This window comes from Calliphora vicina, chromosome 1 (assembly GCF_958450345.1).
Source record: "Calliphora vicina chromosome 1, idCalVici1.1, whole genome shotgun sequence".
In the NCBI taxonomy this organism is placed as follows: Eukaryota; Metazoa; Arthropoda; class Insecta; order Diptera; family Calliphoridae; genus Calliphora; species Calliphora vicina.
In genome coordinates this window covers 50,821,242-50,836,303 of record NC_088780.1, presented here as the reverse complement: position 1 = coordinate 50,836,303, position 15,062 = coordinate 50,821,242, and the positions used below count along the sequence as shown (strand labels likewise).

The 15,062-nt window shown below is 30.3% G+C and overlaps 1 protein-coding gene across 9 annotated transcripts in view; it reads left to right on the top strand.

The window, feature by feature from the left end:
* Positions 1-15,062, top strand: part of osa (trithorax group protein osa) — a 163,879-nt gene that overhangs the window by 59,948 nt on the left and 88,869 nt on the right. For all 9 annotated transcript variants that reach the window (XM_065512556.1, XM_065512589.1, XM_065512573.1 and 6 more), the window contains exons 4-5: positions 135-434; positions 9,004-9,192. In XM_065512556.1, coding sequence (XP_065368628.1) covers positions 135-434; positions 9,004-9,192 — 489 coding nt within the window. The remainder of the gene's footprint in view (positions 1-134; positions 435-9,003; positions 9,193-15,062) is intronic.

Sequence of the window (15,062 nt, the reverse complement as noted above, 5' to 3'; positions counted from 1 at the left end):
ATTAAGACATTTATGTTTAAATATTTAATTATGAAAATTATGCAAAGTTTTTTGTGAATTTTAATTATTGATCTTAATTAATTTTGAATATGCAACTGTTATTGATTTCCATTTTTAACATTTTATTATTACAGACAAATACTTCCAGAGGTCAATCCCCCTATCCGCCATCACAAGGTCAAAACTCAGGTTCCTATCCAAGTTCGCCCCAGCAACCACAGCCGGGGCAACAACAGCAGCAACAACAACAACAGCAGCAACAACAAAGTAGTAGTGGTAGTGGTGGCGGTAGTGGAGGTGGTCCACCACCGCCGCCACAATCTTCAAATCAAGGCACAACACCATCTCAATATTCACCGTATCCACAAAGATATCCCACACCGCCTGGCCCAGCGACAGGACCAAATCATCGAACTGCCTATACGACGCATCAGGTAAGAAAATTTAGCAAAATAAGATGAAACAATTAAGACGCTACAGAAATAAAACTAAATATGACATGATTACTGCAAAAATGTATGGCATCACTGTCAATAAGTTTGACATAAAGCAGTGATGTCAATTAGTCTTCTTCGAAAGACTAACTTAGCTTAAGAAACTTTTGATTTTGGAAATAATTTCGGTTAAAAATTTCAAGGCAAGGCCAATTTTGTGATTCTCCTAAAGGGTAAATAAAACGTACTATATACATGTTTTTGGTATTAAAAAAGAAAACCTTAGGACTAGAGGATTAATATTTGAAAGAAAACTTTTTTCTATTTATTTTGAGAATAACATTTACCATTTTAAATTCGACTTAGTGCAAAATTCGAAAGGATTAAGATATCGATAATAAAATTTGGAGCCTATGTAGATCGATTCGTAGCCATCTTTTGAGGCCAAGAACGAATCAAGCCAATATCGGATTCTCTGTTCTAAAGTGAAGCATATCCCAGAGAGAGCTTTCTGCTTCCATCGAAACAAATAGTAGGCGGTCGTGGCAAGGTCTGCACTGTAAGGTGGATGAGACAAAACTTCCCAATCTCTTCTTTCTAAATGGTTTTTTACAGTTATTGCTACATGTTGCCGAGCGTTTTCATGATGGAATATTACGGTTTCATTTATTAACACAAATCAGTCCAATTCGCTACAGGTTCAATGCGATGGTCTGGCCAAATGGTCCCACCAAATACAGAGAAATACCTTAGCGCTTTGGTGCAGAGAACTGCGCCGTCTAAATTTCACGGCGGCGGAGGCTAAAGCTGGCTGTCAGCCGACCAAACAATAACTACTACGGTGTCGATACGTCTGGTTAGCCGGGCTTCACATAAGACCTCTTACGCTTCGGGTTATCGTAATGCATCCATTTTTCATTGCCAGTAATGATTCGTTGCAAAAATTGTGTTCTTTTATAGCGTTCATACAGCATTTCTGACATACAAAGTCTTTCAAGGACGCTTGGTTGACACAAAATTCGACATTTCCGAAGCAAAAAAAAACTTTGTTGCTTACACAAATAACATATACGTTATTAAAATAGAAAACTACTTTCAAAAGATACGCCATCTATTGCAAATCCCACATTTTTAAAGCTACACCCAATAAGAACTGAATTTTTGGAGATTTTTTTAAAAGCGTTGTTGGCCCGAGGTGATCCAATTTGACATGTAAATAAAAATCTACTCAGAAACACCTTATCACTGACTATGGCCCGATTTCTCAATGTATCGACAAACTGCCTGTTACTAAATGTGGACATAAATTTATAAGGCCGATAAACTGTCCGTTAAAAATTTTGGTTTTCTCAAGTAAGTAAGTAAAGCGTTTTATTGAGTCTTTTTTTTTCTTTACATGGAAGAGTGAGATACAAAATCGACATTTTGATGTATAAAATCTTAAAACTATATATTTGTCTTGTTTTAATACACATTAAAAGATGAAAAGCAACTTGCTAAATAAAAATCATATGTTGTTAACATTGAACTGTTAAAATGATACGCAAACAATGCTTGCTCCCGGCATTTACTATAACTAACAGAGAAGACTGTTAAACAAAATAAATACATAAAACTAAATAACACTTGGTTTTCTCAATATACCGACAAAAAAGATTATTTTCAGTTGGCAATACCTCTCAAAATAGATGTGAAAGTTGGGAACCCTGCCTTGTGACAACATGTTTACATAAATCAGCTGTTTAATATGGCCATCGACAGCCGGAATCTTTTGAAAAATTCATTATCCTGCATGTCTGCCAGGTAGTTAGGCCTGGCATGATAAATTCTTTCAGCATTCACTTGAAACTCATGTTCTTCAAGTTCATCTTCCATCAAATTAATGTTAATTCCTCAATTAAACTTTTTTTTTATAAAATCTATTTATTTTCGTTTACAAAAACACAAAAACTATGAACAGCAGTCAGCTGATTCAATTTATCTGTACGATAAATAAATAATTGGCAGATGAGGTCGGGTTAGCTTTGCGACAGAATAGAAGAAAATGAGACATTGAGAAAACCAAATTTCTTTTCGTTGGCTAAAAAGATAATCACCAAATGAGAAAACGGCCCTATATCATTAAAATATCTCCAATCGTTCACGAGCTACCGAATTATTTCGAAATTAAAAAGTTTCTTTTAACCAGTAGTGATAAAAATATTAAAATAAAACGTCCTTAACACTTCAACAATAATAATTGTTTATAATCTACTAACTGCTTTATATTTAAAGTACTGGGCATTGCTCCAGTACATATAATGATGCATCATATTAATGAAACATAAAATTGGAAATTTAAATATTGAAAAACCTTGAAAATATTGACTTATTTCTAAAACTATAAAAACAATTCATTATCCTTTAAAACCTTTAAGGATTTTAAACTTAAATTTAAATAACAAAACATGTCTAAAACTTTAACCATAAACCAAAAAGAGAAAATAATAACATTATTTATTAAGGTGGTATCTCTGTGTGTTTGTGTATGTTTGTAAATTAGTGAACGGGCATTGGTCAATTTTGTTTATCAAAATATCTACTGTCTGCCTGCTTATCAGTCTGTCTGTCTTTCTGCCTATCTATATGTCATTTAGTCCTTACAGCTGTCAGTCTATCGAACTTGACCATTCACTCTCTTTCTGTATGACAGCAATCATAAGCACTTGTCGTCATATAATAAATTATTTAAATATGTATGTATATTGTACATGGAAAATTCTATAGAGATTTTATTATTGTTGCTGTTGTTGCTATAGCTATTATTTGAATTTATAGCAGGCATCATATCACAACACCTACATCTACTTGTCTATGAATATTAGACATGCCCTTGCTCCTACAACTTCTGCCTATTTTTATTATTATTGTGATGTAAATTTTAGGTATCTAACCATTGTTAGATATAAGAGATTCGTATACACGATTATTGAATCTTGAATACCGAATTTAAAATACTTTTATTTAGATTTATCTAAATTTTCCGTTGTTTTGTTGCTTTTTCATAAAATATTACAAATTTTAATTTCAACCTGTCATCTATGTTTCCAGCCCTGTTATAGAACTCTTCAAACTCAGAGTTGATAAAAATTGTAGTTTGTCTACATACAGTTGTTTAAAGCTGTATGGATGGCAACAATAGAAAGTAAAATTATTAATGAAATCATAAATAGTTGTAATAATGAAAATCTTTAATTAAAGCTTATAATTTATTCATATTATTATTAATAAAGGGAATTTTAAGAGTTTCCATGCATTTGATATGTGACAAATCGTAAATTATTATATTTTACATTCAGCCCAATTATGAATAAAAAATTCCTCTGGAGTTTGTTCCCCGGGAGTTTTTTCTCATTGAATTTAAATAGGAAAAATGAGAAAAGGGGAAAAACTCCCGAGGAATTTTTATTCATAATTGGGCTGATTAAAAAACTTTAATGAACGTTTGTCAATCGAAAGAAATCAAGAAAGTGGAGGTGATCAAGGTAAAAGTGACCTAAAATTGGTCGACTAGGACTCTTAGTGCCAATTTTTGACTTTTTTTTAAATATGAATTATTAATTATTTAAATACGAATTATTTTTAAGTTATATTTAAATACGAAAATGAGTTTCTCAGTGAGTTTTTAAATGATACTTAAATGGACAACGTTGGCCATTTAAATTATATTTAAGTTTCACTTTTCACTTGTTGATTACAAGTTTATGGCGCTTTTCTCGAATCTCCTTTAGTCCTGTAATATTTTTTTTTTTTAAACAAACACAAACTGCGTAGCGTTTAGCTGCAGATACACCCAGAGTCTCTGACGGGAATCGAACCCGCCACCCTCAGATTAATAGTCCAGTACACTATCGACTAGTATATCGGGGCACCCCGATATTACAACTGATTTCGTATAACCTTTAAGACATTCGAATCTAATGTTACACGGGAGTTGAGTTAATCTTTTTCAAAAATCATTCCATGAATATAATTATGATCTTGAATAAGTTTAGGTTTTCGGATAACGATGTATTTTTTGATCGATTTAAATTCCTATATGTGTATGGATGTCATTATGTGGGTGCTTGTAAATGCCCAGCAGTTCTAGGAGACAATTCCGAACTAGTGATTTTACCCATCATTTAGGGTGGGAACTAGTTACTTCAATAGCTACCTGACTAGTTATTTTAACACGTGCATGTCCTTTGACCCTTTTTGATTACTTCTGGTGGGTAGAATAAAGTGCAGTACAAAAAAAGTTTGAAGTGACTTCACCATAGGTTACTAAGCGACACTAAAGTGGCTATTGACTTCTTGCTATGTTACATGGGATATCAGTATACTCAGCCAAAAATAAAAATAAACTGTATGAGAATTATATCAACATAATTTGTATAAAACCAGTTTGTACGAATTACTCACAAAACGTGTAAAGTGACTACACTCCAGATTACTTAGAGACACTTAAGTGGCAATTGCCTTCACGCTAGATTACTTGGGATGTATAAAGTAACCAATTGTCTTATATCTGCACTTCAAAGAGCACATACGTGTCAAATGACCAAAATATATAAATTAGAGTCAGCCAAGTGACAAGACATTTGTGACAATTACTTTCTTTAGGGGATACATTGACTAAATGCTTAACTGCTGGTTGTGGGTATCAATTATTTGTATAAAGTATTGAACAACAAAACATTATTTTGACCATAAATATTTAGACACGCAAACATAAATATTGCCCAAATATACATCAGTAAACAAAGATACGAGGGTTGTTTGTTAGGTCCTTTAGGTATAATTAATATGGCAAACTATTTTCCAAAATACTTACAAATCAAATTTAATACTATGTATATCTACACTTGATAAATTTGTGTCATAACATATTTTAAAATGGTTGTCAAGCGAAAAAAATTATCAGTTATTATAGCCTCCATTTAGTGGAGTTACAGTGCCAGATCTTCAACACATACAACTTTGTCTTGATAAAAAACGTCATTTAATTGTTGTGACAACTATTTTGTCAAGTATAGACACGGAGTAACGGTAACGGGGTGCAATCAGCTGTTGAAACAAAGTTGCCAGATGTGTATAAAATTGATTAGTGGCCCATTTCTTCATGTCGTTAAATATTCCTCTAGTTAGTTTATTGTCTAGCAGTTTGTCGCTTCTGTCCCAGCTTTTGTTATTTTGTTGACTGTTTTTAGTTTACATTTAAGCATGTTGGTCTGCTGGCATGTGTAGTTAATGCAGTGATGCACTTTGTAGACATTAAGTATGTAAATATCCTTTTACCATACTATTTTCACATGTTTGTGTATGTAGTAAACAAGTATGTACGTACATTTGAGTATGTGAGCTCTACTTTAAAATGCAATAGCAATTATCCTTATAAAGTTTGTCTATTTTATCATCACCATTCATTCAGCTATCTATCCATTCATCCATTTATCTGATTTTCGATTTGATATTGCTGCTTCATATACAATTTATATTGTCTGCAGCATAACCTGTGTATATAAGTACGTACCACCCAGCAGTTTGAAAAGTACCAATCCCAGCAGTTAAGCAAATAGTCAATGTATCCCTTGTAGACAGTAATTGTCATTAATGTCTGACCACTTGGCTGCTTCCAATTTATATATTTTGGATCATTTGACACGTATGTACTTTATGTAGTTGAGAGAGAGAGAAGTCAATTAGTTACTTTTTATATCCCAGGTAATCTAGTGGGAAGTGTCTCTAAGTAATCTAAACGGTTATTTTGTACTCCACTTTTTTTACGAATAATTCGTACAAACTTGTATAAAATTGTGTTGATATAATTCTCATACAGAATATATAGAAATATACTGATATTTCATGGAACCTATAGTGCAGGCAACTGTCCCTTTAGTATCTCCTAGTAAACTAAAGTATAGTCGCTCTAAACCTTTATTTTGTACATCGCTTTAGAAAGTATTTATATTTCCCACCAGAAACCAATAATTTATTATGGAGTTTTTGGATCAATCGGTTATCGGACTGTCTAGTGGCTAACTAATTCGACATGGCTGAACTAGTTCAATGAACTACAGGGTATATATGTATGTGTATGCCTCAAATGTGTAAGTGTGGTTAGCAGTTGTTTATATGTATGTACAACCACCCAGGTTATTCTTTAACAAAAATAAAACAAATTTAAGTTTCTCAGAGAAATATCTTTGTAATTTTGTTCGTTTCAATTTCTAGTAGTTAATTATAATTATAATTGCAATAATTTTTTTTGTTAATTTAAAGAAATTTTTATTGAATATTGATCAGGATTTATTAGTTTTATTAACTAGTTTAATAGTTTTAATATGGCAAGAACTGTATTATCAACATAAGCTTTTGTTCGAATACATTTCTAGTAAAACTAGTAAAATAAGAGAAAAATACAAAAAATATTCTCAAAAATACAAAAATTATCAATATTTGTATACATAAAAAACAAAATGTACTAAATCAAGGCGAATTAATAATGTGAACGCATAAGTAAATCGAACCGAATTTAAAAACCTTTTATTTAGATTTATCTAAATTTTCCGTTATTTATTTATTTTTTTTTTTGCTTTTTTTTATAAAATTTTACAGATTTTCATTTCAACCTGTCATCCTTGTTTCCAGCCCTGGTATAGAACTCTTCATACTCAGAGTTGATAAAAATAGTAGTTTGTTTACAGTGTTGCCCACACAGTTGTTTAAAGCTGTATGGATGGCGACAATAGAGCCTAAAATTATTAATGAAATGTTAAATAGTTGTAATAACGAAAATCTTTAAATAATGTTTATAATTTCTTCATCTTATTGTTAATAAATAGATTTTTAAGACTTTCCATACATTTGATATGTGACAAATCGTAAATTATTATATTTTCTTACTTCGCCGTGATTTAATGTGGGTCTTCTGTCATACTTTGTTTATGTTTACATTTTTGTTATTAAAAATAAAGCTGGCGGTTATTGTGTTTAAGGAAATGTAATCACAAATTAACGGTCGAATAATTATTTTATAAGATACATATTTAGGATTTTAGTTTTTTACATTTGCATTGTTATTAGTATTTTCACGGAAAGAAGAGACAGAGTTAAACGTTTTTTATAAAGCTTCAAATAAAATCAAAAAACAGAATCAAGCCACTTTGATCTTTAAATAATGCAAGATGGAGGGCCAGTAAGTCCGTGAGCTTTTGAATTTGCTCCTGTCAACAGGCATCTATCTGTCAGTTGACTCCTGCCAAAATTTGAACAAGCTGCGTCATTTAGTTTGTATTTGACAGCCATTTATAGCAGATTACCGCGTGACTTGAGGAGAAAATGGAAAGAAGTGAGAACTCTGCACCATCAATTTCAATGATAAACAAGTTAGAGTGTTATATTCGACTGTGCCGAATCTTTTATATCCAACTCAATTAGTATCCTGGTTGCCTTTGCATCCAACTTTGGCCAAACAGCCCTGGACACCGGAGTGCAATCCGTCTTACTTCACCAGGATTGGTTCGTAGAGTCCCGGAATCTTTCGAAGTGACATATAGGAGATTTAACCACCCGAATCCTGTAGGGCCAGTTCATCTGCTATATCATTTCCTTGTATGTTACAGTGCCCTGGTGCCCAACACAATCTGATTGTTTATAGTTCCGCATTTCATCACATTTCAAAGCCCTCAGTGTTTTCTGACTATCTACAGACCCCTCTGTGACTTGTGCCCTTATCGAATCCAGTTCGCTAGGACCTCTGCCTGGGATTCTGCATTCGTCTGGGATTCTGTACGACTCTTTGATGTCCTCATCTACTATATAAAGTCCGGCTCCAGTGCCAGATTCAATCTGGAACCCTTCAGTGAAAAATGCAACCCCTTCAAACAGCTGTCCAGATCCAACCCACTCGTCCCTATTTGGAAACACAATCCAGCAAATTGAAGTCCATAACAGCAAATTGCCTGGACAGTATTTTAGAGATAAATAAATCAAACAAACTCACCTATGCAGGCATTTATTTGTTAAATTACAGCTTTTTATTTTACAATTCAACAGCATTTGGCAACAACAACCAAAAAAAAGGCACAAAAAGAATTATATTTAATTTATAAAATTAAATTAAAAAAAATCATAGCAGCTAAATGTTAAAAAAAATTCCTACAATTTAAGTGTACGAGTTAATTTAAAAAAACAAATGCACTTGCAACTAACATTTCAAAGTTAAAGTATTAAAATAAATAAATACCTTAATAGATGAAAAACAGCTTCAATGAACATTTTTCAAATCCTTTAAAAAAATGAAGCAGAAATAATACATATTTGCCATTTTTTATGATTTTATTTTAATGAGAAAAAAAAAACGGAAAAAACTGTGTAATTTTTTCACAATCACAATTGAGTTTTTATTTAATTTAAATAAATATTGTATATAAACTTTTTCTGTGCAAAATTGCTCTTTTTTTTAGTGGCATGTGGCACAAAAAAAAACATTTTTATTAAAATATAAAATATATTTATTGTTGTTGTTTTTTTCTCTTTTTTGCAGTATCCTGAACCAAATCGGCCTTGGCCTGGTGGTTCATCACCTGCTCCTAGTCCTGGCCCTGGTGGCCATCCCCTGCCGCCAGCATCACCTCATCATACACAGCATGGTGGTCCACCACCCAGCAGTAGTCCGAGTCATGCGCCCAGTCCATCGCCTCAACCTTCGCAAGCCTCACCATCACCTCATCAGGTAAGTGCGATAACGCATATTCATTTATACCTATGTACATTCATATATACATTAATATGTATGCAATGAATGTATGTTTGTGTCATGTATTTATTAATTTATTCATATTTATTATGTATTTTTTTTTTGTGTGTAAACCAGGCACATACATACATATATTCGTGTTTTTTTAATTTAAGTTTTATATTACGAGATGCATTCTTCAATAATACATATTTTTCATTATATGAATGTATTTTTTTTTGTTATCAAACAGTATTGAAAATAATTAAAATTACAATTGATTTTGATATATAAAGCATTATTTATCGCTTTTTTACTTTTATTACTGTCTAAATCAGGGATGTATGACTTAAAAATGCAGAATTTTTTCAAATATTTAACTTTTATTTTGAAATATTTCTATAATATAAATTTATTGAATAGACTACACTCTAGATTACTTAGAGACACTTAAGTGGCAATTGACTTCATGCTAGATTACCTGGGATGTATAAAGTTACAAATTGTCTTGTCTATGCATTACAAAGATGTCAAATGATCCAAAATATATAAATTGGAGTCTGTTAAGTGATCAGATATTAGTGACAATTACTGTCTATAAGTAATACATTGACTAGTTGCTTAACTGCTGGGCTATTTTTCCTTAATAAACAACATTGAAAATAATTAAAATTACACGTGAATTTGATATATGAAGCAATATCTAACGTTTTTTACTTTAATTTCGGTCTAAATCATGTTATTTTGATTTTTTTTTACAATAATTAAGGAAATTGCTTCCTAAATTTATCTATTTTGTTTATTTGTTCTTATTTTAAAAAGTTTTTTTTAATAAATAATCAGATTTTATAAAATCTATAGATTTCTCGCTAATTTTGGACACTACTTACGGTTGTTCGTTCCGCTAAATTGGCAACATTGTAAAGCTGTCATACAGTTTGACTTATAACTAGTGATGCCAATTTACTAGAATTTAATCACTAGATTAATTGTAGAGTTGCCAAACGTTCTTAACAGTGTTTCTTTTTCTTTTTTTTATAATTTTTCAATATTTTAAAGGGAAAAACCATTAAATCTATAAGTTTTTTAATGGTTTTATAACTTTTTTAATTTATTTCTAAAGAATATTAAGAAATTTGCTACTTTTTCACAACGAATTTAACAGTTTTAAGTACAATTAAAGTATTTGCTTGCAATGTTCAGCACATTTTTGAAATATTTTAAATTTTTGTAGAAAATACTATAAATGAAATGATAAAGCTGTAAATTCATTTTGATAAACTATCAAATTTCTTAATATTCTTTAGAAATTATGTGAAAAACGTTTAAACCTCGTAAGTCCTTTTATTATTTCATGAACTATTTCATTCCATATGCACATTAAATAAATGTCGATATTAATGAATGTATGCGCATCATGCGAATGTGTATTATTGTAGTTTTATTAATATTTTTTTGTCAGATAAATTCATAAATATTTAAATTATTTTTTTTACATTCAATACTAAATGAAAATAATCAAAAATATATGGGGAAAATGTTAAATTCTTTGCATTTCAAATGATTGGGAAAACGGTTAAATTTAACAAATAATTTGGAGAATGTTAAAATAAGTATGTACTAGAAAAAGCTTCATCATATAAAACTAACATGTAAATAATTAAATAAAAGCTGACTGGAGTCAAGAATTAAAGGCATCATAATTAAATGGGAATAAATTCAAAATTTATGCATCGATTATCTATATATGTATATAAAAATTAAATGGTCCTTGTATGTAATGGCATCACGTGAGAACTGCTGGAGCGATTTGGCTAATTTTTTTTTTATTCGATTCGAAATTTTCAGGAGATGGTTTGTAAAGAAAAAAAATTCTAAAATTCCGGGTAAAACTCAACTGTAATAAAAAAAGCTTTTTAAAAGTTTTAGATTTTATTTTGAAACATTTGTACAATATAAATTTATTCAAAGTATTGGCCATTGTTAGCTATGACCTTTTCCCATCAGTCTGGCAAGATATGGATTCCGAGGAAAAAAAAAATGGCCCGTCTTTGGAGGACAAGAACGAATCAAGCCAATATCAGCGAGAGCGTTTTGCATCGATCGAAACAAATAATAGTCGGACGGGGGTAATGCGGGTGAGGCAAAACTTCCCAGCATGATGGAGTATTACTTTTTCTTGTCTGGCCGCATATTCTGGGCGTTTTGGCTAAAGCTCGCTTCAAACGAATCAGTTCGGTACAGGTTCCCTGTGAGGGTCTGGTTCAGATTTCAGCAGCTCATAATAGAGGAGCCTTTTGCTCCCTGTTGCTCTTGTTGAGTTTCTCAACAATCTTCATGGAGAATGCCTCTAATTCCATTGTATTGTCATTCACAGAAGAATAGTCTAAATCTATTAAAATTTTAGAAATTCTATATTCTCAATTTCAATTGGAATTTTCTCAATTTGAAATGGAATTTCTCAATTTCATTTGGAATTTTCTCAATTTAAAATGGAAATTCTCAATTTCATTTGGAATTTTCTCAATATCATGTATAATGTTCTCAATTTCAATGAAAAATGGTGTAGAACTACTATAGATTTATAAAAAAAATCCAATTGATTTTTACACAGAATTTATAATTAAAAAACACACAATTTTTATTCATTAATTCTTAAAAGTAATACACACTAGCAGTTCCCTATAAAAACAATAATTTTTAATATAAATCATGAATATTATAGCGACAATTTATTCCCCATAAATTGCATTTGTATTATTAACATTTGCTTAACTTGTCTGACAACTTGTTTTAAAATTACTGTTAACTTGGCGTGCATTCGTTTGAAAATGCTTTAAGTGGTTTGCTGTAGAGCAACAATGTTGTAGTTTTAATTAAACATTTCTTTCATTAAGCTGAATTGTATTTAAGAGAACGAAATGCATAAAGCATAGCAAAGAAATTTCAAAATAAAAATATTTTTTGATAATTTTTAGATGGGAACAGCGTTGGCTTATTTAGTAACAAAAATAGAAATCTAGCTTTTTTTGCATTTTTCAAATTTGTTTTCTTATTCTTTGGCATATTTTTTTATCTATAAATACAAGTCTTCTTATGTTAATTCTATAATTGAACAGAAGAAACAATAATAAATGTCTCAACTACTTCTTGGAACTAGTTTTAGCATTTTTTTTATAAAAATTCTAGCTTTTTTCCATATTAGGTTATGGCAACACTGGAGGGGTGTGGCCATATTTAAATTTTACGGTATTATGTACAGAGTTGGTAAATATGGTACTTTATGGTGTAAAATAAACATATTAGTTTGGGAATAAAGCATTAAAGTAGTAGTAAATAAAGAAACCTTATGAAAACTTTGTATATATAGCAGTAATTATAAATATTGCCTTGCAAATTTTATTTTGTATTGTTTTATTTTTTTGTACTAAAATATTAATATATTTAAACATTATTTTACTCCCGTTATATAATATTTTTTAATTTTTTGCTAAGCAGAAATTAATTAAAAATTATACAAAACGTTATTTAGTATTTTAAAATTTGCCCCTTAAGCATAATATTTTATGTACAGACATACATATATTTATTTTAGCACTATTATTTGTTTAATTTATAAAATGCAAATAAAATACAAATATTCAATAATAACAAATATGTACTGTTATGTATTAGAATCGTTGTTAAATTGTATTTAACTGACAAATAGAAAAGGTTTAATAAACATTAAATATGCAAACATACTCCTCGTTTATGAAAAATAAGCAAAAATATGTATGTATATGCATGCATGCATGCATATATGCAGGTTTGAAACAATCTAAAGCATTTTGTGAAAATGCACAAATTAAACACAATTGAAAATAATAATAGAGACACTAGTATTATATCTAGTAAAAATAAGCATAATTGGCATCACTAATTAACATCAAAGTAAATGTCATACATTTTTGGCAAGCACGTCATCATTTGTTTTTCGAATACACTTCAAGATATCTCTTCTATTCTAATTTGTATTAAATACATACAGTTAGTTTATTAGTATTATTATTAAAACAAAGTTTTTGTTTTTATAACTATGACCACATGTATACGAATAATAAATAACAATCACAATAATTAATATTGTGTGAGTGTGTTTTCATTTTGGCGCCCATTTATAACACATTAAAAAACCCACCAAACCAAATACCCACACCAACAAATGTCATTCACTCACTCACTCTTTACTGTTATAAATAAACATCAGAGTTGCAATTTCAATTTTGAGTGCGAAAAAAAAACTGTGTAGAAAAACGAATTAAAGCACACAAAACAAACATTGATTGCATTATTTATGCATGGACAAAATTAAATATCGACTGGCTGGTTTTATTTTTATTTTTTTTATGATTTTTTGGCTTGTTTGCCTTAACAAACACACGACATTTAACAAATATTGTAGCAGAGTGTTGCCAACTTAGTGAGAAGAATTTGTGAGGGAAGCAAACTCTAATATAACACAGCTCTCAAATGATTTTTGGTGCCGGCAAAACTAAAACTGATTTTAAGTTTTCGAGAAATTGCAGGTGTTAAACCAAATAAACGATTTTACAACATTTTATTAAACAAGTAAGAGAGCCCAATCTTATATACAGTGGTGGCCAGGAATTTAAGACAAAAATTGTTTGCTAAATTCCACATGATTGTCAATTATTTTTTCAAATATTTCCTCAAATATGTATGCATGAAAACTGTTTTAACACACAAGTGTGTTTTATTCGACTGTGTCAATTCATACATATTTACCACGAACACATACAATTTTTCTACAACTTGACCAACAAATTTTTTTTTTAAATAAACATATTTTCTCACATTTATATCATTATATTTTTATTATTATAAAAAATTCGGACCAAATTTCGTATTTTTAGTTCCATTAGTTTCGGTCATATCATGTTATTAACAGCGGATGTTCGCTGAGGTTGGTCAACGTATTTCCACATATCTTTGTCCATATATGTTTTACCGATTTTTCCAAACATTTTTCAGAAACTAGAAACATTAATAATAAATTTCATACCCTTAGAGGTCCTTTTATTTTGGCTCTATCGCACTTAAAATTCAGTTGATGAAAAAAATTCAAGTATTTGGGTTAAATTGGTGGTCACCACTGTATCCTTCAATTTTAAATGTTAAATATTAACCCCCTGTCTATACTTGACAAATATTTATCATAACAATTAATGACTAATAAATGGAGACTATACATAATAATTTTTTATCTTGACAATCATTTTGACGTTTATCATGATAAAAATTTATCAGGTATAGACAGGGGGTAAATTAATTATTAAAAAATTCTATGAAAATGTTTGAATTTTAAAAGGCTTTGGAAAAATATTGAAGTATGTTTTGTAAAATATGTTTAATAAGTTGCTTTTTAAGCTCAGCAAATAGATTTTTATTTAAAATCACCAAGTTGTTAACACTATTTATGACATGCCATCGCTTGAATAAGCGAAATAAGTGAACGAAATGACCGCACAACACACTGTTGTATGCTTTGCATACAAAATTTTATATTTGGCCAAGATCTATGTTGCATATGCAAAGCAGCACGAAGGCCTACAGTCAGTCAACGTTGTTCTTTTTTTTAATTTTTTTAAATTAAACTTTTACATACAAACTATAAATACATGGGGGATTTTTGCTTTGGCCTGAATGTGTGTACAGAGTGATTCGATTGAATGAATGAATCAATGAATTGCATTATGACTCACTACGATTGGAATACATACAACATACTTTGATGTGTGTACTGGGCAAATGGACGTGAAACAGTCGTCGTCATCGTCATCATCATCATCGACATCATCAATCTG